We start from the raw sequence: 25,434 nt of genomic DNA on the forward strand, positions 1-25,434 counted from the left end.
CTGTGGTTCTCAGGTCCTCTCTGGTGCTATTCCTTCCACGGCCGACATAGCCATTTGCCCCGGTCTCACCAAAGTGAGGAAGGGATTTCTTTCCACCTGTGTTTCTAGCTTTTGGCCAAACTCTGTCCAACTCGACAGATTGGTTTCCAATAAAAACCGGACGTTTCCTTGGGATGCAGATAAAGGACCAGCCGGCATTCCAACCGCCTTCTGCGTCCCTGCTGAGAAGCCAGAGCCCAGACACCTCACTTCTAACCACTCTTACTTGGTGCCTTTCTTACCCTCTCCAGGACTGACATCGTCCCTGGCAGTAGGAAGGGATTTTTACTCACCTCTTTCCTAGAGAATATTAATCCCATTACTCCTAGAAGCCTCACAAATCAGTTGACTGGTTGCTTATGGAGATTAGTGGTGCCATTGACAGAAACAGATTAATCAATGTAGGAAGGAAGCCAATGTGACGAAGAAGGTAAGGAGTTTGGCAGGAAGAAAGTGTCAGAATTAAATGCCAGAGGGGCCAAAGGAGAAGAAATTATGTCATAGTCTGAGGTACCCTGGAAGGGAGTGTGGGACAAGGACTGCGGTGCAGGTAATTTATTTGGGAAGTGACCCCAGGAAGCAAGAGAAAGAGGCGAGGAGTGAGACAGGGCAGGAGGGAAAGGCAACAAAAGCTGTTTTTCCAGCAATGGGGCTCAGTGCTCCTGAGGGTCCTTTGAAGAATCATGTAGAATATGCTTCAAATTGTACTGCTGAAGGATGGAAGTGTGGGACATTTATTTCATCCACTAGCTCCCACAGGTTACGAGCTACCATCAGAGTGCTTTCAGCGGTGTCTGGACATGGGCGGAATGAGCCAGTGCTGCTTCAGAGAATCCCTGTGCCACACAGCAAGTGAGGTGACACACTGAGGGCACTTGTAAAGCCGCCGACGGTGTGTGTGGTACATTCTGCCACAAGAGTGACTATAATCAGAGTGGGGGGAGGGGTCAGGGGGCCAAGAGAGCATGACCCAGAGAACCAAAAGTATCTACCACAGCATCTAAAAGGAATTACCAAAGAAATGGTGCCAAATGCTCTAACGAGGTCCAGCAAGGTAAGACGAGCCATTCGTTTCGTTGGGAAAGCCCAGGGTAACTTTTAAGGGAGCAGCTTTAATAAAGTGGGGGAGGTTGGGCAGAAATGGCCGAAGCAAGCGCAAGCTGATTCCTCCAAATAGTTTGGCACTGAAATAAATGAGGAACTGGGTCATCTTTGCAGTTTTAGTCTTAGGATGAGAATACCTGCTTGCAATAATGGTAATAATTAACACTCAGGAGCATTCACTAGGTACTGGCCAGTCTTTCAAGCGCCTTTGCGTCTTTTAATTCACTTAAGCCTTGCTACAACCCTGTGGAAAGGATGCTGTTATTATCCCCACTTACAAAGAAGCTGACAAAGAGGCCGGGAGAGGTTAAGTGACAAGATCGAGGCCACACAACTGGTCAGTGGCTGAACCAAGGCAGTCTGGCTGCAGAATCTGCTCTCTTAACCACTAACTACATCCCGTCCTTGTTAGCAGAAGGAACGGAAAGGGAGAGACTAACGACGTGAGAGAAAAAAATAACAGAGCACATTCTGGGAGGAGGCAAAAGGTGATCCGCCCAAGGATACACAAGGAAGGGAAAGAAGGGGGAATATAACTACCGCTCCACAGGAGAAAAGGAAAAAAAGAAAAGAAAAGAAAGAAAAAGAAGGGACTTGGAAGAGAGTTGAAGGAGATTTGGCAATTCTGTAGATGAACTATCCCAGGCAGTTTATTGGCAAGAACGTAGCAGGAAATAGTAAGTCAGACAGAGGTGAGTGAGTGTCCTGTTATTTGACTAGTCTGGTCTCAGTTTTCTTAGTAAGGATAATGATACCTACTTCCCAAAATTCTGGCGAGGATTTAAGGAAATACATTCTGTAAAAGGATCCAGTACAGTGTCTGTCACATAGTAAGCACTTAATAAACACTAGTTTTTATCTCTCTTTCTTCCTCTCAGATGCAGTCAGGTCATCAGACAGAGGATTCATATTACTGCAATACCCTTCATATTTTCACTTTTATAAATCAAGGTCATGCCAGTCCAACATTCCACCTATATAATACAAAATGAAAGTTTCTTCTGAATACTTTTAGTTAAACTCACGTCCGAGATGCAACCCTCCAAAAAACTATCATCAGTTTTTCCCATAATGATTTTCAAGGACCTTACTGATGGCCCATGAAGGAATGCCAGGCTAGAGAAGGGACTTGTTTGAGGTCCTCATTTCTGCAAAGTGGAGGAGACTTTGGGGGTTTACACATTTTTAGGAAGTTATTCACTTCCTGCGCAAAGCTAGGACTGTCTACACAATGCCTCTCACTGCTGCACCGTTGAATACTGGGGTGAAGTGGTCAAAGACGTCCCAAGAAGCAGACACTTCTCTGCATCCAGCCTTAGAGGAAGTTGAGCCTTCTAAAGTTTTTCCCTTGTACAGTGCTGGTAATAAGAGAAACGACCAGAACTATAGAAATATAATCGATGAAGCCTCTGTACCCTATTTTCAAACTGATCAACTGCAGAGGGAGATACTGAGACAGTCTGCAATTAATATCAGCGCAGAATTTTTAAATGATCATTTAAGTGATCATTTTGATATCAGGTAGCAGGGGAGAGTTGATCCATATGGAACACAGGGGACTGGTGGATACTGAAATACCAAGATGATGATAGAAATGGCATGTATAGATTTCCCTCAGCCACTCTTAGGTAAAAGTTTGATGAATTTCACAGGGAGGACTGTCTGCAGTTAATATGACCACATTCTAGATAAATCTACACATCTATTGCACTTTGGTATGTGTGTGTGCATGCAGGTGCGTGTATATATACATGTGTTCAAATACTTGGTACACCGTTCATTCCATATTGTAGGTTCAGTCATTCTTAATTATTTACAACTAAGTAGAACTTTTAGAGGGAAATCAAATAATTAAAGGGTGTACCTAAGAATTGTTAGGGAGATGTTGTATTAACTAACATTTGCACTCATGGTTCTAGGTGTCTGGGTAGTTGGGACAAGTTGTGAAAGACAGGAGTTGTCAAAGACTCATTGCTCTCTGGAAGACACACATTACATTTGCACCTAATCTTCCAGACTTCAGAATTTTCTAGAGCATCTGAAAAGGATTCTTCAGGTAGCTTACTTGCTCAGCATTGGTTTCTCATCATTAACTGGGGTGATTTCTACTGAAATCGTTTTTAATATCTTATGTTTCCCATCTGACAATTGGATTGTAAAGTCATCAGCAAGGCTCTCTGAGTCATCATGCACATACATCAACTTCATTCCTGGAAGAAGGGGAAAAAGAGAGAAAGTAAATCTTTCTTATGATTAAGCCATTCTGAAACACACATAATCTCTTTTAATTTCCAAGGTATTGGTGTCAGCAAGAGTTCATTAATCACTACATTGGGTGAAATTAAACTGCTTTATAAAGTAAGATTGCCCTCTTAGTTCATTAAAAAATTGTATTTAAATACTTTAGTATTTGATAAGGTCTTATTTAGAAATCAGCGAGGAAAGGATATATTATTTAATAAACTGTATGAACAATGGTTTATTACTTGGAGAAAATTTTAGTTAGATACCTACCTCAAGCCAATAACCAAAATAAATTCTAGATGAATCAAAACTTAAATATAAAACTATTTTTTTAAAAAACCTACATAGAATTCATATGAAAATGCAAGAGACCAGAACAGCCAAAACAATCTTAAAAAAGAACAAAGTTGGAGACTCACATTTCCCATTTTCAAAACTTACTACAAAACTACAGTAATCAAGACAATGTGGAACTGTTATAGAATAGACGTATAGATTAATCTAATAGAGGAGAGTCCAGAAATGAGCTCATGTATTTACAATCAACTGAATCCCATCAGGGGAACAAAACCTATTCAATGGGGAAAGAATAGTCTTTTCAATAAATGTTACTGGGAAAACTGAACAGCCACAGGCAATAGAATGAAATTGGATCCCTACCTCACACTACATACAAAATTAGCTCAAAATAGATAATAGACCTAAATGTAAGAGCTAACCTAGAAAAACTGTTAGAAGAAAATATAACAATGAATCTTTGTGACTTTGAGTTAGGTAATGGTTTCTTAGATAAGATACCAAAAGCACAAGTGACCAAAACAAAACAAAACAAAAACGGTGGATAATTTAGATCTTAACAAAATTAAAAATTTGAGGCTAAAAATGATACTATCAAGGAAGCACAAAACAGCCCACAGAACCGGAGAAAATATTTACAAATCATATATCTGATAAGGGAGGGTCTAGTATTCCAAATATAATAAGAACTTTTACAACTCAATAATAAAAGACAACCCAATTACAAAATTGGCAAAGGATTTGAGTAGACATTTTTCCGAAGAAGATGTAAGAGTATAGACAAATAGCTAACAAACTCATGAAAAGACATTCAACGCTATCAACAATTAGGGCAATGAAATCAAAATCACAATGATGTACTATTTCACACCCACCAGGACGGCTATGATAAAAAGATAGACAATAACAAACGTTGGTGAGGATGCAGAGAAATCGGAACTCTCACATTACTGGTAGGAATATAAAATGATGCAGCTACTTTGGAAAACAGTTTGGCAGTTCCTCAGCATATTAAACACGGTTATCACATGACGCAGCAATTCCACTCCAGATACAAACCCAAGGGAAATGATAGTATCTATCCATACAAAAACTTATACATACATGAATGTCCACAGTCAAAAGTGAAAGTGACCCAAATACCCATCAACTGATGAATGGATCAAGTAAATGTGGCATGTCTATACAATGAAATATTATTTGACAATGAAAAGGAATGGAGTTGTTCTGACTTGTGCTACAATATGGACGAATCTTGAAAACATTATGTTAGATAAAAGAAACCAGTTACAAAAGATCGTACATTCCATTTATATGATTCCGACATGTCAGAATAGACGAAGCTATAGAGACAAAAAATAGGTTACTGGTTGCCAAGGGCTGAGGAAGAAAGGAGTGAGAATGACTGCTAATGAGTATGGTATTTCTTTTAGGAGATGATAAAGTGTTCTAAAATTGATCATGATGATGAATATACTAAGGACCTCTGAATTCTAGGCTTAATTAAATGGATAGATATTATGGCATGTGAATTATATCTTATTTCTGAATGCAGAATGTCTTCCTATTATAAAAACAAAAGAAAGAAAATGTAAAGGAAAATAATGATAAATTTCACTACTTACAGTTTGTGATTTCTGTACTTAAAAAACATGAATTAAAAGGCAAATAAAATCTAGAAAAACTTGTCTGTAACGTGTGACAAAAATGTGAAATATCAAATATTTAATGATCTCTTATAAGTTAATATAAATCAATGGAAAAATGGGCAAAGGACACTATCAAGCAGTTTCCAAAAGGTGAAACATATATGGTTAATGGACATGAAACTATGGTAAATTACTCATAATCTGAGAATTTCAAAATAAGATCATGATAAGAGACTGTTATCAACTACCACATTTGCACAAGTTATTAAAACTATTCATTCTTTTTTTTTTTTCAACGTTTATTTATTTTTGGGACAGAGAGAGACAGAGCATGAACGGGGGAGGGGCAGAGAGAGAGGGAGACACAGAATCGGAAACAGGCTCCAGGCTCTGAGCCATCAGCCCAGAGCCTGACGCGGGGCTCGAACTCACAGACCGCGAGATCGTGACCTGGCTGAAGTCGGGCGCTTAACCGACTGCGCCACCCAGGCGCCCCAAAACTATTCATTCTTGATTAAGAAAATAGGCATGTTCGTGCGTATCATGCAATGGCAATTTTTTCCCTCAAAGTATTATAAATGCTCACCTCTTTTTACCAAATAATCTCACTATAAAATTTTATGGGAAAAAATTCTATGAGATGTGGACTGAGATTTATGTTACAAAAATAGACATAAGATATGTTTAGGTATAGTTTGTAAATTCAAGAAATGAAAAGCTATCTGCGTATTTAAAAATGGAAGATAGTTGCATGAAAGTAGAGGACAGTAAATCCATACGATGAAAAGCTGGAGTTATCACAAACCATGTTTTTCAATTAACATTTGAAAAATAAGAAATTTAGAGGCACCTGGGCGGCTCAGTCAGTTAAGTGTCCAACTCTTGATTTCCACTCAGGTGATGATGTTACGATTGATGAGATAGAGCCTCACATGGGGCTCTGCGCTCAAAGCACAGAGCCTGCTTGGGATTCTCTCGCTCCCTCTCTTTCTTTCTCCCTCTCCACTGCTCGTACTGTCCCTCCCTCCTCCTCCCTCCCTCCCTCTCTCTCTCTCTCTCAAAATAAACATTAAAATTTTTTTTAAATTTTAATTAAAGAAAATAAAAAGTCAAGGGCTTTTAAAAAAATAAATAAATAAAAACTAAGAAGTTTCTCATAATTGATAAGAAAAAACCTCAGATTACATAAGGTGGTAGCAGTTTTATAAGTTCTGTATGTTTGGGGTGGGGGATGTGTGTGAGAATATACTAAAGTTTAAACCAATTGTAGCCCTAACTGAATCAAGAATAAAAATGAAAATCCAGTCTCTGAGAAGGCCACCAAGCTTTTAACCAAAGGATTAATTCATGTAAACTGTTTATTTTTTCTTCAAAATCATTGTGTAAGTGCAAACTTACACAATATGCCTACTTATTTAACCTAAGAATATAATAAATAATAATATTTAACCTAATTAGAAAACAGGCTTTCTTGAGAGCAAAATTTGAATAACTACTTCTTTTCCTTTGTCTTAAATTTGAAAAAAACTATTGTCACAACATACTGTATTATTTGATACACATGGTTATTAACTCGGTCATATCATCAACTTAAGTGCCAGGAGTTCATTCTTTGCAATTGATAGAAACTAAGAAATACATGAATTAGCTTTTCAAGTTCAAATGTGACATTGAACAACTATTGCATAATAAACTTGGAGGCAGAGCACTTATCCTGGTTGGGGAAGGGAAAAATTCAGACAGAATAACTGTTGAACCGGCCCAGAGATGAAACCAGCACAGGAAGGGAAGAGTTTGGAGTCCTGGAGGGGGTGCTCCACGGGGAGGTCAGAGGTAACCTGGTTCTGAAGGCACAGTGTTGGCTAGCCCAGCAAAGGGGGTTCAGGTTGGGGAAACAATATGTGAAGGCAGGAAGGAGAGTGAGAATAGGCAGTGATTCTAGAACCATCCTTTTCTCCAATATTCAAAAGTGTGTTTATATTCGGAAAATGGGATAAAATTGATTTTTTAGAAAGAGCAATTAAAAAATAATTCAGGCTGCTATTCCAACGTGTCATTTCCTTAAAGAACAAATTATCTCCACGGAGAATAATGAGTTATTATATGTGGTTCTATATTCGTTTCAAACATAGAAATTTTGGCAGACAAATCTCTTCAAATTTAGGTCCATGATCTCAGTAGTTTTAAAAAGGAATTTTTCATTATGACATGAAAAAGTTGGAGCTAAAATACCCCAAATCACAAGTATCATTTTTATTGATGCTCCCAAAGTGAAAGAAGACATTTTATTTCCTTTTCAACTACTACCCATTCTCTCTAGCCGAGGCTTCATGCCCTACATTAATCCAGAGCCCAGAGAAAACCCTTGAGTGATAAATGAATACAGTAGTTGAAGGCCATTTCTTCACTTCTTATTCCTGTGAGTTATTATTATCTTTTCTGGGCTAAATTAGGAAATCAACAAGAACAAATGAAACGAAGTGGAACGTGATATACCATTCTTGAGAAGTTCCAAGGAAAAGCTGTGAATAAGTTCATGCCTCTGGCTGGGGTTGGCAGGCTGCTTATTTGGAGGAAACTCTTTGCTAAGCATCCCGTTGGTGAGGAAGCCATGGCGTGGTTTATGAGTGATGCTGAACAGCAAGGAGTCCTTGGGAACGTCTAGATCAGCAGCATTGATGATGGAGGTATCCAACTCTTTCCCCTGACCCTCACACACCTGAACAAAAACAAGTCAAAAGCTCAGGTGTGTAGAAATAAAATTTGTCTTTCTGCTAGGAAATTGCCCAAAAGAACTAATTTTAAGATATTCTATTGAAAAATTTCTACGAAATTTGTGTGTAATGAGTCCTAAAAAGAAATGGCTTGTTTAACATGACTTTGGAAGAAAAGAATACATTTATTAATCCCTCTCCAGTTTTCTCTGAAGACTTACTTCAAAGCATTTTATTCATTTCCATAAAGGACAGAGGATACACACACACACACACACACACACACACACACACACACACACACAATTTTTCCCCGCATAATTCAAAGGTCAGGGAAAAAGCAATCAAAGGAATGTTTGCTTTCTGGAATTTACAGAGTTCAGTTGTAAAAGTAACTGTAGACCCTTCACCTTCAGAACCTCATCTGTTATTTTAACCTCCTGGACCTCGTTGCTTTCATATTTCTTAAGTTTCTGCTTTAGAAACAGTACAAATATCAGCTATTCACACGGGAGGGCGGGGGGCTAGGTTTCTAATTTTGGTCGTTGTGGGAAGACCTTCTGTATCTCAATTGCAATCAACAACAATTGAGAAGGATGCTTCTGGAAGCATAATGGTGTTTATTTTAATTCTGGGTCCCTCATCTCTCCCCAATCCTCATGCCTCTAATTTTCCTGAACTCCCTCCCCCACACCCACCTCCCACTTCAGGTTTAATAATTCTTTAAGGACAAAGAGAACTGAATGTTTTTCATTTCAGGTGGGATCCAGCCATTTAGAACTTGACATGGTACTTAGCTGTCTTGATCTTTTTCCCATCCCATAGTGAGAATAAAGAGAAAAAAGAAATATTTGTTTCCTATTTTGAAACAAAGCAAGATATAAATAAGAAGAATATATACATTTAACAGAAGTCTATCGGGAATCTGCGATGCACTGTGCTTCATGCTGTGAGAATATGAATATGCTAAAAAATTAAAGGTAGATGAGACTGTGAAGGCTGCTCCATCCATAATTATACTGCAAGGAAGAAAATATCTAGTGCTACTAAATATGGTTAAACAAGAAGTGTAAAAGGGTGGAGGAGACCAGGAATGTCTTCATGGCTGGGTGGGCATGTTAGCCATGAAGGATACATATGGTTTAGATTTGTGAAAATGTCCTTTCTCTTCAGCCTCTCTTACTGAGAGAGCCTTCCTGCCACAAGTCTCCACGGCACTTGGATGAAGAAGAATCACTTGCCATTCTGATACTTGGGCTAAAATGATGCTGATTTTCTTGTATCTGGCCTTACATTATTTTATTTTATTTTTTATTTGACTTGATTTGATTATTTTAGAGACAGAGAGAGAGGGAGAGAGAAAGAGACAGAATCTAAAGCAGGCTCCATGCTCAGTGTGGAGCCCAACGTGGGGCTTCATCCCATGACCCTGGGATTATGCCATGAACCCAAATCAAGAGTTGGACACTCAACTGACTGAGCCACCCAGGCACCCCTGGTCTTACTTATTAAGGACTAAGATGGCATCATAATTTAATGTGCAATGATACAATTATGAAATTATCTTTGATGATAACTTGTGTTTTTCTCCAAGAATTTTAATAAAGCAAACTAAAATATGTTCTAATTACCCTTCTTCATAAAGCTTAAGACTCTTGGACTCACTATATGGCAACCTTTCTCATTTATAAAATGATAAATTACTTTACAACATGACTGAAAAATTCCATTGAAAACACTTGGGATTCTTTTTTGTACACTTCATTGACTGAGATTGTAAATAAAAGGTTTAGATCAATATACACAAAATGCAGAAGCTTACTTGCAGAGCAGTTTGAAATGGATTATAATATCTTAAACTAAAACCTCATTTTTTTTTGCAAGTTGCATCCTGACTTGATCAAGCGTGACTGTCTACAAGAGAAATACTTTTCCACAAGAAAGCAAAATAAATATGACTATTTTAAAAAATCACTTGGGGGTGCCTGGGTGGCTCAGTCGGTTAAGCGTCTAACTTCAGCTCCGGTCATGATCTCGCAGCCCGTGAGTTCGAGCCCTGTGTCGGGCTCTGTGCTGACAGCTCAGAGCCTGAAGCCTGCTTCGGATTCTGTGACTCCCTCTCTTTCTGCCCCTCCGCCTCTCACGCTCTGTCTCTCTCTGTCTCTCTCTCTCAAGAATAAATAAACATTAAAAAAAATTTTAAAACAAAATCACTTGAAGCTTAAAGCCAGCTTTGCCAATAACAATGGAGGTCTGTATTTGTTACTCTTCAACAGCTTCTCTAAGGAGTGCACAGGTAAGAAGCATGATTACTTTGGAGAAGAGCAAGGGACAATTTCCCAATGGCTTAATTATTTCAGAAACTCCAACCCTAGATAGATACAAAACAATAGAGTTAAGTACAGAAGGAATCATTCATACAGTTTTTCCTCTCTCTCATAATTACCGAAGTACTCTCCAGAGAAACCCATGGGCCAATAGAAGAGGAAGGGCAGGAGCTGGCTCTCAAATCTCATTGTGAGGTGACTCTCATATACTGTGAACAATCAGTAGAAAATTCATATCCATGGGGCACCTGGGTGGCTCCACTGATTAAGCGTCCAACTTTGGTTCAGGTCATGATCTCATGGTTTGTGATTTCGAGCCCCGCGTCGGGCTCTGTGCTTACAGCTCAGAGCCTGGAGTCTGCTACGGATTCTGTGTCTCCCTCTCTCTCTCTGCCCCTCCCCCACTTGTGCTCTGTCTCTCTCTCAAAAATAAATAAATGTAAAAAAAAAAAAGAAAACGCATATCAAATAAAGACTTTTGTATTCAGAATTTGATAATTTTTAGTGACAAATAAGACTAGATAATGGTTTCAAAATAGATCATATTTGCTTTGGGAAATGTCTGAAAAAAAGATGACAAACATAATAACAATAATACAAGTGGCACCTGTTTACTAAGGGTCTAGTATGTGCCTGGCCACCTTGATCATCATGGCTACCCCTTAAGGATTTGATGCACATTTTGCAGATAAGGAAAGAGAAGCATAAAGAAAAATAACTTGTCCAGAACCCCACAACTAGTAAACAGCAATACCCAAGTTTGTCTTATTTCAAAGCCTGTGCTCATCCATTTAATCAAGATTTGCTATACGTATGTCTGAATTAAATAATCATATATAAACAATAGAATTGTTTTAAAAGATTATATGCTAATATGAAAAGTTTCCCAATATACATAAGTAGGTTTTTTTTAAAGTAGAGATTTGTAGGTATAATACAATCCCTGATTTATAAGTAAAACATATAGAAAAATTGCACATATATATATATATATATATATATATATATACACACACATACATATATACACACATACACACACACATCACTGGCATGTGCACAAATTATTTTTGGGGGATTACTAAAAATGCAGTCAATGGGGAGTGGCTTTGGGTAGGGGCTGTTGAAGAGAGAGACTGTCATATTTCATTGTGTATATTTCTCAATATTCTAACTTGTATAACTATATATTTTTATTATCATGTTTTTAAAGACAAGAGGTGTTATCTGTGAAGTGATATCATGGCCATTTTAACTATATATCTGAATTTTTAAATAAAAGTAACAAACATTTTCACATAAAAATATTTTTTAAACTACATAAAAAGCATGATTCAAATTATAGTTTTTTCATTTCATATACCTTTATAAATAGTTATATAAAAAGATGCCTTAATATATGTGAATTAAGAGTCCTTGTCATTACAATATTAGTTAAGAGGACATGCTATGGAAATCAAACTGCCTGGGTGCAAATTTCCCATGTACCACTCCTTATGCCACTTATTTCCAAGCCCTGGGATCTTGGGCCACTAAGCTAACCTCTTTATGCCTCATTTTTTTCAGTGACTCAATAGCAATAACAATAGCATCACCCTAAAAGCCTATTGTGAGTATTCAATATGAACACATGTAAAGGACTTGAAATAGTACCTACAACCCAGTAAGAACTCCATCTAATATATATATATAATATATATATATATATATATTATATATATATTATATATTATATATATGCAACTGTAATCGCATCGATGCAATTCTGTATGTTAGCAATTATTACTATCATCACCATCATTATTATTAGACCCATGTTTTTCAAGTAATTGCATTATATAATCTAGTTAGTGTTCTCCCCATTTCTAGTCAACTTAATGTATTAAGGACACCTGGACCAATGTAAATGAGCTAGGTGAAAATAAAATCAGAAAATGATAAAAAAAAAAAAAGAAATGGAAAATTCTGGTATCTTTCTTACGGTAATATTCTGCACTACAAAGTCAGGAGCTTCATCATTTGTGGGGTTGATTATAACGTGAAACGGTATCTCCAAGGAGCGTCGCTTCCCATCTGTGACATACACCATGAACTGGTCAGCCGTCGGTTCCACCCTCAGATGTCTGGATTGCACATAGTTAATGTGTAAAGCCTTCATGTCTTTCCACTGGAACGAAGCTAGAGCATACCAACACAGAGCAGGTAAATTAGAAAAACTTTTTTTTTTCCCCCCAAGGTACTGATCCTTAATCCTTAACACAATAGCTTATTTCAAAGAAAAGCAAATAAGAGATCATAGCAGTTGACCCAAGAATCAGCTATCGGGGGCTGCTGTAATATCTGTCAGCCATCAACAAAAAACAGATATCCATAAATCATAAGGAAGGATTAAAATCTGCATGGAGAAAAGAAAGATGATAACTGCTAACCAGGATGTGTAGGGACTTCATGACTATTCTTTATATGGTTAGAATGAATGTTAACAGAGACCTTCCCTTGATTAAAACCACTGCTCCTATAAACAGTTCTTATTATGCTTGGATAAGAAAAAGACTATCTCGGGGTGCTGGGTGTCTCAGTTGATTAAGCCTCTGACTTTAGCTTGGGTCATGGTCTCATGGTTCATGAGCTTGAGCCCCGCTTTGGGTGAGCTTGAGCCCCGCATCAGGTAAACTCGAGCCCCACATCGAGTGAGCTCAAGCCCCACTTCAGGATTCTCTCTCTTTTCCTGTCTCTGTTCCTCATGGGATTCTCTCTCTCTCTCTCTCTCCCCCTCTCTGCCCCTTGCTCACTCACACTCTCTCTCTCTTTCAAAAATAAATTAATTCAAAAAACAAGAAGAGGATAGTCCAAAAAAAAGAAAGAAAGAGACTATTTCTCTCATATAAAAGCAAAAAAAAGACTCAGTGAATCTTCTGCCTACTTGACGTACATATCAAGCAACAAGTTGGATTGATTGGAATGACCTGACTTGGGCTTTTGGTATTTTGACACTGCCTTAAAACAAAAGAGAAAAATGCTCTATGTTGAGCATTAAGTCACAGGCCAAATGCGTACCTTTAGGGCAATAAATCTTTTTCCCCCAGCTTTATTGAGATATAATTGACATACAACGCCGTAAGTTTAAGTTTTCCCATGTGATGGTTTGGTACACACATACGTTGTAAAATGTTACCACAATAATGTTTGTTAACACATCATTCACTTCATGTGATTACCATTTTGTTGTTACAGTGAGAACATTACGCTTTACTCTCAAATCAACTTTCAAGCGTACAATACAGTATTAACTAGAGTCACCATGCTATACCTTAGATCCCTGGAAACTATTCATTTTATAACTGAAAGTTTGCAGCCTTCAACCAACATCTCTCCACTTGTCCCACCCTCCAGCCCCTAGTAACCACTATTCTACTCTGTTTCTATGAGTACAACTGTTTCAGATTCCACATATAAGTGAGATCATATGGTATTTGTCTTTCTCTAATGTATTTCACTTAACATAATGCTCTCAAAGTCCATATATATATATATGCAAATGGCAGGATTTCCTTCTTGTTGTGGTTGAATAATATTCTATCATGTATTTGTATCACATTTGCTTTATCCATTCATCCATCAACGGACATGTAGGTTGTTGCCATGTGTTGGGCTATTGTCAATAATGGCACAATGAACATCAGAATATAGACATCTCTTTGATATCCTGTTTTCATTCATTTGAATATATACCTAGAAGCAGAATTGCTGGATCATATGACACTTCTATTTTTAATTTTGTGAACAATCTCCACAGTAGCTATACCAACTTACATTCCCACCAACAATGCCCAAAGGGTTACCTTTTTTCCACATCCTTACCAGCATTTGTTATCTCTTGTCTTTTTGATAAGAGCTATTCTAACGGGGGAAGTGATATCTCATTGTGGTTTAGACGGAATTTCCCTAGTGATGGGTGATGTTGAGCACTTTTCGTGTACCTATTGGCCATTTGTATGTCTTCTTTGGAGAACTATCTATTCAAGCCTTCTGTCCATTTTTAAATCAGATTGTTTGGGCTTCTTTGCTGCTGAGTTATATCAGTGAGTCCTTTACACATTTTAGATATTGATCCCCTATCAGATATATGGTTTATAAATATTTCCTTCCATCCTGCAGGTTGTCTTTCCATTTTGTTGACTGCTTCTTCTGCAGAAGCTTTTTAGTTTGATGTAGTCTTACTTTCTTGATTTTTGCATTTGTTGCCTTTGCTTTTGGTGTCAAATCCAAAAAAACACTGCCAAGATCAATGTCAAGAGTTTACCACCTATGTTTCCTTCTAGGAGCTTTATGATTTAAGGTTTTACATCCAAGTATTTAATCTATTTTGAGTTTTTTGTTTTTTGTTGTTGTTTGTTTGTTTGTTGCATGGCATAAGACAGTGGTTCATTTTCATTCTTTTGCATGAGGCTGCCCAGTTTTCCCAACACCATTTCCCAACACCATTTCCTTTTCTCAGTGTATATCCTTGGCTCCTTTGTCATAAATTAAATGACCATATATGCATGGACTTACTTCTTTAAAAAAAATTTTTTTATGTTTATTCATTTTTGAGAGAGAGAGAGAACACAAGCAGGGGAGGGGAAGAGAGAGAGGGAGACACAGAATCCAAGGCAGGCTCCAGGCTCTGAACTGTCAGCACAGAGCCCAACACAGGGCTCAAACCCGCGAATCATGAGATCATGACTTGAGCCGAGGTTGGATGCCTAACCAACTAAGCCACCCAGGCGCCCCTGCATGGACTTACTTCTGAGCTCTTTCATTCTGTTCTACTGATCTATATGCCTATTTTTATGCCATACTGTTTTAACACCATAGCATTTTGATTATTATAGCTTTGCAATATACTTTTAAATTAGAGAACATAATGCATCCAGCTTTATTCTTTCTCAAGATTTATTTCGGAATTCAAGGTCTTTTGTGCTCCCATAGAAATTTTAGGATTTTGTTCTGTCTCTGTGAAAAATGCCATTTAAATTTTGATAGTGATTGCCTTCAAAGCTATAGATGGCTTTGGGTAGTACCGACATTTTAACAACATTAACACTTTTGATCCATGAATATATCTTTCCATTTGCTTATGTCTTTTTCAATTTCTTCCATCAAGACATCAATTCTATGTCTTATAGTTTTTGGTATATAAATTTTTCACTTCCTTGTTTGATTTTATTCTTAAGTATTTCATTGTTTTCAATTCTATTGTGAATGAAATTGTTTGCTTTTTCAATAGTTCATCATTAGTATATAGAAATACAACCGATTTTTTAATGTTGTTTTTGTATCCTAAAACTTGACTTATTTTGTTGACTTGTTCTAATAGTTTTTTGGTGAAATCTTTTTTTTTTAATTTTTTTAAGTTTAATTATTCATTTTTGAAAGAGACAGACAGAGAGCCCCCATGCAAGAGTAGGGGAGAGGCAGAAGGAGAGACAGAGAGAGAGAATCCCAAGCAGGCTCCACACTGTCAATGCGGAGCCCATCATAGGGCTTGAAACGATTAACTGTGAGATCATGACGTGAGCTGAAATCCACTGAGCCACCCAGGCACCCCTTAGTAAAATCTTGAGAAATTTCTACATGTGATATCATATAATCTGCAAAAAGAGACAATTTTACTTCTTCCTTCTTACTTGGATACCTTTTATTTCCTTTTCTTGTCTCATTATCCTGGCTAGGACTTTCAGTACTATGTTGAATAAGAATGATAAGAGTGGGCATACTTGTTTTTGTCCTCATCTTGGAAGCAAAGCTTTTAACCATTTAGAGTATGATGCCACTTGTGAATTTGTCATATATGACCTTTATTACATTGGGGTATATACCTTCTATACCAAATTTGTTGACAGTTTTTATCATAAATACTGTTGAATTTTGTCAAATGCTTTTTCTGTATCTATAGAGATGATCATAGACTTTTAGTCTATCAATTTGGTGTATCACATTTATTGATTTACATATGCTGACCATCCTTGCATCCCAGGTAGAATTCCCTGTGTATGGGAAGGATCACGGTGTATGATCCTTTTAATGTACCACTGAATTCAGTTTGTTAATATTTTCTGATGAATTTTTGCATCTACATTCTTCAGGGATTGGTCTATGGTTTTCTTACAGTATCCTTACCTGGCTTTGGTATCAGGGTAATGTTGGTCTTATAAAATGAATTGGGGAGTTTTTCCTCATATTCAATGTTTTGCAAGAGTGTGGGAAAAAATAGTGTTAATTCTTCTTTAAAAGTTCGATAGAACCTGCAAAAACATCTGGTCCTGGTCTTTTCTTTCTCAGGAGGTTTTGGATTACTGATTAAATCTCCTTACTTATTATAGGTCTCTTCAGGGTTTCTAGTTCATCATGACTGAGATTTGGTAAGTTGTATGTTTCTAGGAATTTATCCATTTCTCTCAGATTGTCTAATTTGTTGATGTATGGTTGTTCCTAGTAGCCTCTTCTGATTCTCTGTATAACTGTGGTATCAGTTGTAATATCTCTTCTTTCATTTCAAATTTTGAGTCCTCTCTTTTTCAGGGCAAGTCTAGGTAAAGATTTGCCAATTTTGTTTATCTTTTTAAAAGACCATATCCTAGTTTCATTAATGTATTGTTTCTATTGTTTTTCTGGTCTCGATTTCATTTATTTCTACTATCTCCTTCTATCTCCTTCTTTGCTATCTCCTTCTTTTTGCTAATTGGGCTTCTTTTTTTTTTTTAATTTTTTTTTTAACATTTATTTATTTTTGAGACAGAGAGAGACAGAGCATGAACGGGGGAGGGGCAGAGAGAGAGGGAGACACAGAATCGGAAGCAGGCTCCAGGCTCTGGAGCTGATGGCTCAGAGCCTGACTCGGGGCTCGAACTCACGGACCGCAAGATCGTGACCTGAGCTGAAGTCGGACGCTCAACCGACTGAGCCACCCAGGTGCCCCTTGCTAATTGGGCTTCTTTTGTTCTTGTTTTTCTAGTTCCATGAGTTATAAAGTTATGTTGTTTATTTGAGATAATGTTTTAATGTAGGCCCTATCACTATAAATTTTCTTCTTTGCACTGCTTTTGCTCATCTCATATATTCTGGTTTTGTGTTTCCATTGTTGTTTGTTTCAAGATTTTTTAAATTTCTTCTTCTTCCAGTTGTATTGAAAAATAATTGACATACATCACTGTATAAATTTAAGGTGTAGAGCACGATGGTTTGATTTACATATATTGTGAAATGATTACCTCAATAGGTTCAGCTAACATTCATCTCTTCATATAGATACAGTTTTAAAAGAAAGAAAGAAAGAAAGAAAGAAAGAAAGAAAGAAAGAAAGAAAGAAAGAAAAAGAAAACGGGGCACCTGGCTGGCTCCATTGGTACATTATGAGACTCTTGATCTTGGGGCTGTAAGTTCGAGCCCCACTTGGGGTGTAGAGATTACTTAAAAATAAAATCCTTCAAAAAAAAGAGAAAAGAAAGGGAAAAAATTTTCCTTATGATGAGAAATCGTAGGATTTTTTTACTTTTACTTTTTCTGAAGCTTATTTATGTATTTATTTGAGACAGACAGAATGAGCACAAGTGGGGGAGGGGCAGAGAGAGAGGGAGGGAGGGAGAGAAAGAAAAAAAATCCCAAGCAGGTTCAATCAGTGCTCAGAGCCCGTCATGGGGCTTGAGCTCACAAAACCGTAAGATCACAAGCTGAGTTGCAATCAGGAGTCAGATATGTAACTGACTGAGCCACACAGACACCCCAGGATTTTTTAAAAATTTTATCTTTGAACCATTGGTTGTTCGGGAGTGTCTTAATTTACACATATTTGTGAATTTTCTAGTTTTCCTCCTGTTACTGATTTTAATTTCATACCATTGTGGTCAGAAAAGATACTTGGTATGACTTCAGTCTTTCAAAATTGTCTAAGAGTTGTTTTGTGACACATCGGGTGATAGAATATACCGTGTATGTCTATCGGGTTCATTTGCTCTAATGTACAGTTTAAGTCCACTGTGTCCTTGTTGATTTTTCATCCAGGGGATCTATCCATTGTTGAAAGTGGGGGACTTCAGTACCCAAGTATTATTGTATTGTTGTCATTACTTCCTTCAGATCTGTTAGTATTTGCTCAATATATTTAGGTGCTCCAACGTTGTATGCATATAAATTTATAATTGTTATATTCTCCTGATGAATTTACCCTATTATCATTTTACAGTGACCTTCTTTGTCTCTTGCTACAGTTTGGATTTAAAGTCTATTTTCTCTGTTGTAAGTACCCCTGCTGTCTTTTGGTTTCCATTTGCATGGGATATCTTTGTTCATCCCTTCATTTTGAGCCTATATGTGTCCTTGAAGCTGAACTTAGCCTCTTGCAAGCGGCATGTAGTTGGGTCTTGTTTTTTTCTATCCATTCAGTCACTCTATTAATGTTTTTGTTTTAGTTGTTATTGTCTGAAATACAACAGCTATTTAAATATCTGAGATACATTCCGTTTTCAAAATTAAAGTCCTCACCTTCAACATCTCAGGCTCACTCTCTCTGTTACACCCATGATACGTGTCCTGATCTTTTCTGCCATTGTCTTTTAAAAGTGCTAAAAGGTTAGGAGAATGAGACCTGTGAGCTCCACCAGATTTATGATATCACAGTATTCTGGGTTGCTATGAAGGTCTTTTGAAACATTCCTTCTTCACTATTTATTCTTATAGTTTTCCTATGTGACGTTTCCACTTACTTTGAAGTAAACTCCCATATATAAGGAAATTCAAAACAGAAAATTAAGATAAAAACAATAATTTTCAAAAATATCAGCTATAATAATAATTCCTTGAATGTATACAGTACTTTGAACAATTTTGAAGTCCTTACGTAGTCGTTAAGCATGATTTGGCGAGTCAGATACATAGACATAGGCAAGTGACGGCTAGCCACGAAGCCATGACTTACCTATGCTTATGCCCATATTGCTTTTTTCAAAACCTGCAGAAGGAAGAGTGTTTTCAAGGTAGCCAAACTGGGGAAGAGAAACCAAAACAACTTCCAAGTCATCTGCTGCAGTGTCAGGGTCAGTGGCGGACAAATGGTTAATGGTAATGGCTGCTGAGAAACCCTCATCTACAACGAACATGGTACCTGCATACAAATAATAACACAATTATGACTTAGTGTGAAATCCCCTAATCAGAATAGTGAAGACAAAAGGGAGTGATTGTAATTCCAATTCAGAGAAGCCTCCCATGTGCAAATACGCTTCCATGGGAGATGTTCATTTCCTCTGGCATAATTTCTCCTTACAGTGAAAATATTCAGGGGTAATGGGTGGAATTTAATTTGACTTATGGAATTATATTTTTTTCTTGTACAAGCAAGCCAGACAATAATGGAAAGACAGCAGAAATACTAAATGCTCTAGTACAGCCCTTTAGTCATTCTCAAGGAACTCTGATTTCCCTTGTGTCTCTATAGAAGTGACAAATGAAAATAAGAATTGCCAAACTGTTTTAATGATAAGCCACTAAATGTAGTTTATGTACTCTTCAAGATCAGTTGGTACCTCTGTTTGTCAGAGCGTTAATTGCCTGCAAGCTATTATGAATTACTCATAACGAACATTTTTTCCATGCCTTGGTGCTTAATTATTCTGCAGGGATAAAGCTTCCTTTCCAGAACATTGCTTGGGAGATAGTTTGCAAATTACAATAACATCCATACATATGCTCGTATTTTTTTTCTAAGCAACAGAACATATACATAATGTCTATGAAGCGATGACTTTCTAAAAAGCAAATAAGGTTAAATGTATATAAATGGTCTCTCTGGTATTTTCATTCTGTTCTAATAGAAATTATTATGGAGAAAATAAATTACTCTCTCTCCAGCAGACAAATGATATTTCCCCATGTGAAATACAGCCAGAATATTTGAGGATTCCAATGTTGTCCTGATCCCATAACACACACACACACGCGCGCGCGCACACACACACACACACACACACACACACACTCACAAACATACTTGCACTCTCTCTCCATACAGAATTACCTCAATTTTGAAACAAATAAATTCCTTTGCCCTGCAATCTTTTATATGCTTTGAGTTTTCCACAAATTTGCATTGAGGCAATTATCATAGGCAATTCTGTAGTTTATTTTAACTATAATTCAAGTGCATAGTATTTCACTAAACCACAGTTATGACACTAGGTGAGACGTTAGAACTTTAATAGGAGAAAACATTGTCACCTATTGCAATTGAAGGTGATTGGTTGTCCACTGGGTGTACTGTGATGTTGAGGTCATACACTGGAAAGGACTCATGAAGAGGAACAGATGGATGAGGCCCATTGTAGCAACAGCCATTCACATAAGGACCAGCTTCTCCATCCGAAACCACCAATGTAATGGTATCATAACAAGGCACCAGGCCAATCTCACCACCTGGAAAACACACCGTCGCTGAAACCTGACTTTGTAAAAAACACAGAATACTAAGATGAAATCGACCTACACCTCTTCCACAAGCATAGAATGGCAAAGAAAGGAGCTTATGTGGCTACAACATAAAACCCAATTTTATCACTAGGAAATTAAATAGTCGTGAAAATAATGAAAAAATGCTTGCCCATCTGTTGCCTCTAGTGAAATCTCTGCCAGCCCTCTATCACCATATGGAGGGGCAAAAAGGGGCTCACAAGGGTCTGACCGTTCACAAAGGAACATGGGAGAGGCACAAAGCTTGACTAGGGAAGGTTTCATTCTTCCTTCATAAGTGTTTAGCGATAGGACCCACCTTAGGGAGAGTAGAAGGCACCCCCGTCCTTCCAAGTGCATTGTCTTCCCATTTACATTAACTACCTTAAGTGAACACACATCACCCACACCACAGTTATGAGAAACAGAAGCTGGGAAGGCGAAATAGAAAGATAATCCACATTTTTGTCGTTTTAGTATTTTCCCTATCATATAATAGCCAAGGTGCTAACAAAATAGCAACGTGACATGGCATAGAAGTTGCATTTATTTTTGTTTCCCCTTTTACTCTTTAGGGCTGATGCTCATGGGATGTAAAATGGCCCCAACTTGGGGCACCTGGGTGTCTCAGTTGATTAAGCATCTGACTCTGGATTTTGGCTCAGGTCATGATCTCACGGTCATGGGCACTGGGCGTGGAGCCTGCTTAAGAGTCTCTCTTTCCCTCTCCTTCTGCCCCTCCCCCGCTCACGTGTGTGCATTGCTCTCTCTCTCAATAAAAAATTAATAAAAATTGAAGAGTAAACAAAATGGCCCCCAACGTAAGCAGTGGGAGAAAAGAAGGAAAAAAATGTCAGGATTTGATAGTTTATCAGTAAACCAGCCAATCTGCTCTTGGGTTACTAACTAACAGCACGAAGATAGAAGCACTCACTATCCAGGGGACAGAAAAGTTCTGCAGAAGTGCTTTTGGTAATTCTCATGCTTCACACTGAAAGTGCCATGAGGGACGCAAACGTTGGAAGTTTTAATGAGACTGGCACACAAAAGATCAAGGACATCGTTTATTTTCACAAGACACATTGGTCAAATTTACACAATACTGTGCTTGGCATTATTCTACCTGCTTAAAATAATGAAAGGAAAATCAAGAGATGATATTATTGAGCCACCAAATGATTAAAGGATGAGACAGCTAGGCTTAGAAGAAAAAACAGAGTTGAACTTGAGAGAATTAGAATTAAATAATCAGCTTTAACTTTAGAAGCAGCAAAAATTAAGATGCCTCTCATATATTCATATTTATAAAAACATAAATGGGCATAAAGCTTATCTATTCTTCATTCACTTGATAAATATATATTTAGTGCCTCGTATCTGATAATTAGTAGGCTGGGTGCTCCAGCAGAGAATCAGGCAGACATTTGGAAAATGTCAGGCAGTTCAAAAGAATGTCAAATGTCAAAAGACCTTTTATGGGTCAGGCACTGACACAATCTAATGGTAGAGAAAGAAATGTAGTTGATCATTGATGTGTATATGTATTAAGAGGAGCCATATGAAACGGCCACTATTAAGTCCAATTAAATGGAAAATTCACGTATCTCAGCCTGAATATGTATGGGGTGCTGAGAGAGAAGAAGATGAAAGTATTGGCTGACAGTAGCATGGGGGCAAGGCACACATGGCAAGGAAAGTCAGGGAAGTTTTTCCAGATGGCTCTGCTGGCTTTATACCACGCATTAAATGATAATTACTTTACCAGGCAGATGAGGCAAAGAATTGAGATGGGGGAATGAGAACCTGCAGGAAGAGAAGTGGAAAATCGTTCTAGGAAGAGTAGAGAGCTTAAAAAAAAAAAAAAAAAAGGAAACATGGTACCTTCCATAACTGTAATTTCGATATGATGGAAGCTTAGGTACATTTACAGAAAGGCTGAAAAAGTAGGCTGAGCATCTAGTCACAAAAAAGGCTACAACATGGATGGACAAGTCTCTACTTTGAATGGAGTACAGTCTAAGGACAGGATTTATACTTCAAACTGTTAACTGTGGCGTTATTCAAAAAAACATTTTAAGTCCGTTTATTCATTTTGAGAAAGAGAGAAATATGCACAAGTGAGGGAGGGGCAGAGAGAAGGAGAGACAGGATCCCAAGAAGGCTCTCTACCACCAGCACAGAACCCCATGCGGGGCTTGAACTCACAAACCATGACCTGAGCAGAGATCAAGAGCCGGATGCTTAACTGCACCACCCAGGCAGCCCTAAAAAAATTGTTTTAAAGACTTCATGTTTAATGTTGGGAGAATAGTAAACTAATCATGTAATTTTACATCATAAGATATTATTCAATTACTAAAACTTACATTTACAATAACTTTATAACATTTAATAAATATTTTTTTTTCAACGTTTATTTATTTTTGGGACAGAGAGAGACAGAGCATGAACGGGGGAGGGGCAGAGAGAGAGGGAGACACAGAATCGGAAACAGGCTCCAGGCTCCGAGCCATCAGCCCAGAGCCCGATGCGGGGCTCGAACTCAGGGACCGCGAGATCGTGACCTGGCTGAAGTCGGACGCTTAACCGACTGCGCCACCCAGGCGCCCCAATAAATATTTTAATAAATATGTTAGCTAATAATCTCAATGAAAAATGTAATCAATAAAACTACACACACATGATTGCAACTATGTTAAAAATTATGATTAGAAAAAAGAAAACAAAGTACTGAAATGTTAACAGTGATCATCTCTGAGAGGTAAATAGGAGATTTTTCAAAACCTCATTATGCTTTTCCATACTTTCCAAGTTTTTTGAAATGAGCATGTAGTATTATTTTCATACTCATGGAGAGCAAATAATATTGGTGACAAGATTATCTTCAGGTGGCCTTTATAATCAACATATAGAGGCAAGCACAGAACACAGAAATTTCAGGTCCTGTAGTCTTTCCCACGCAGTGCTAAATTACTACCAATTGAATAATTGGGTGAACATTACAAAGAAACGTCATTCAAATAATCAGCCATCTTTTGAATTGGCAGTATCTCTCCTAATTTAGTAACATAACCCCAATACAACAACAAAAAACATCTATCTTTAGTAATTTGCCTAGTGTCCTAGTAGGTCTCATGAAAAAAAATTAGTTCCCAGTCCCTTACGTGGCCATCATACCAGAAGAGATTTATAAATACGTAAACTGTTGTTCAGCACTTAGAGCAAGGCACTGGCAGAGAAGACAGATTCATAGCACCCCTAATTTATGTATGCATGAGCCTGCCATAAATGTTAAAATTATGTGAAACTCAATAGACGTTGGGCTTTGGCCCCTTTTCTGCCCATCTATATGAGATCTATTGGGGAAATCAAAATGAAGCACCTACCTGTGGACTCTTGAGAGACATCGAACATGTGGACTATGTTCCCCAGGACAAGGATACGACCAGTGAAACCCTTCCCAAGACTAAACACACTTAAGAAGATAAGGAGAGGAGTGCCCAGGTAGCTCAGTCTGTTAAGCACCTGACTCTGGTTCAGGTCATGATCTCATGGTTTGTGGGTTTGAGCCCTATGTCGGGCTCCGTGCTGACAGCTCAGAGCCTGGAGCTTGCTTTGGATTCTGTGTCTCCCTCTCTCTCTGCCTTTCCCCTGCTTGTACTCTCTCTCTCTCTCTCTCTCTCTCTCTCTCTCTCTCTCTTGCTTTCTCAAAGATAAATGAACATTAAAAAAAGAAGAAGATAAGGAGATACCATTTTTTAAAAAGATGTCTGGGGGCTCCTGGATGGCTAAGCATCTGACTTTGGCTCATGTCATGATCTCACGGTTCAGGAGTTCGAGCCCCTCATCAGACTCTGTGCTGGCAACTCAGAGCCTGGAGCCTGCTTCGGATTCTGTCTCCCTCTCTCTCTGCCTCTGCCCTGCTCACGCTTTGTCTCTCTCTCTCTCTCCCCGGAATAAATAAAACATTAAAAAATTTTTTTAAATATTATTTCACAGTATTCCCCACTTCCAAATTAATCCTTACCTATCTCAATCCCCCCACCCCAAGTTCCCACTCCCACGCGTTGCTTGTATTCCCCATGTTCTTTCAGATAAGAAAATGATCTGAATCCTGATACCCCTTATTCCCTCTACCACTCACCTGGCCTTATCTACCCATCATGCTTCCCCATGGAATCCACAGATGAGAGTGGCGTATGGATGAGTACACATGAAATTGTAGCAGAGTGCGATAAAAGGTAACCAGAGGAAATATGCAGTATTATTACTGAGGAGGTGCCCTCAACCCAGAGATCAGAAGACATGCTAGGGGCAACGACTAATGAGGTACCGATATGTGACACTATCATCTTTGCACGTGAGTGGGTCTATCTATTTAAGTTAAAAGTCCTTCACAGCTGAGTCTGGATTATACTCCTTTGTAGCCCAAAATGCCTAGCACCATGCCTTGCAGATAACAGACACTGAATTCATAGTTTCTCCATTTGAACATTTTACATGAGGAACAAATGCTACCTGGGTAACAATATAATGTGATGCCGGAAATGAAAGCACGAGGCTAATAAGCAAGCGTTT

General features: G+C 37.9%; 1 protein-coding gene across 18 annotated transcripts in view; it reads right to left on the reverse strand.

Annotated features, from left to right (window-relative positions):
• FREM1 (FRAS1 related extracellular matrix 1) overlaps positions 1-25,434 on the reverse strand; it is a 165,908-nt gene that overhangs the window by 62,651 nt on the left and 77,823 nt on the right. For all 18 annotated transcript variants that reach the window (XM_045469927.1, XM_045469921.1, XM_045469926.1 and 15 more), the window contains 5 exons: positions 20,629-20,823; positions 19,331-19,516; positions 12,356-12,552; positions 7,830-8,052; positions 3,209-3,353 (listed from right to left, as the gene is read on the reverse strand). In XM_045469927.1, coding sequence (XP_045325883.1) covers positions 3,209-3,353; positions 7,830-8,052; positions 12,356-12,552; positions 19,331-19,516; positions 20,629-20,823 — 946 coding nt within the window. The remainder of the gene's footprint in view (positions 1-3,208; positions 3,354-7,829; positions 8,053-12,355; positions 12,553-19,330; positions 19,517-20,628; positions 20,824-25,434) is intronic.

This window comes from Leopardus geoffroyi, chromosome D4 (assembly GCF_018350155.1).
Source record: "Leopardus geoffroyi isolate Oge1 chromosome D4, O.geoffroyi_Oge1_pat1.0, whole genome shotgun sequence".
Taxonomy (NCBI): Eukaryota; Metazoa; Chordata; class Mammalia; order Carnivora; family Felidae; genus Leopardus; species Leopardus geoffroyi.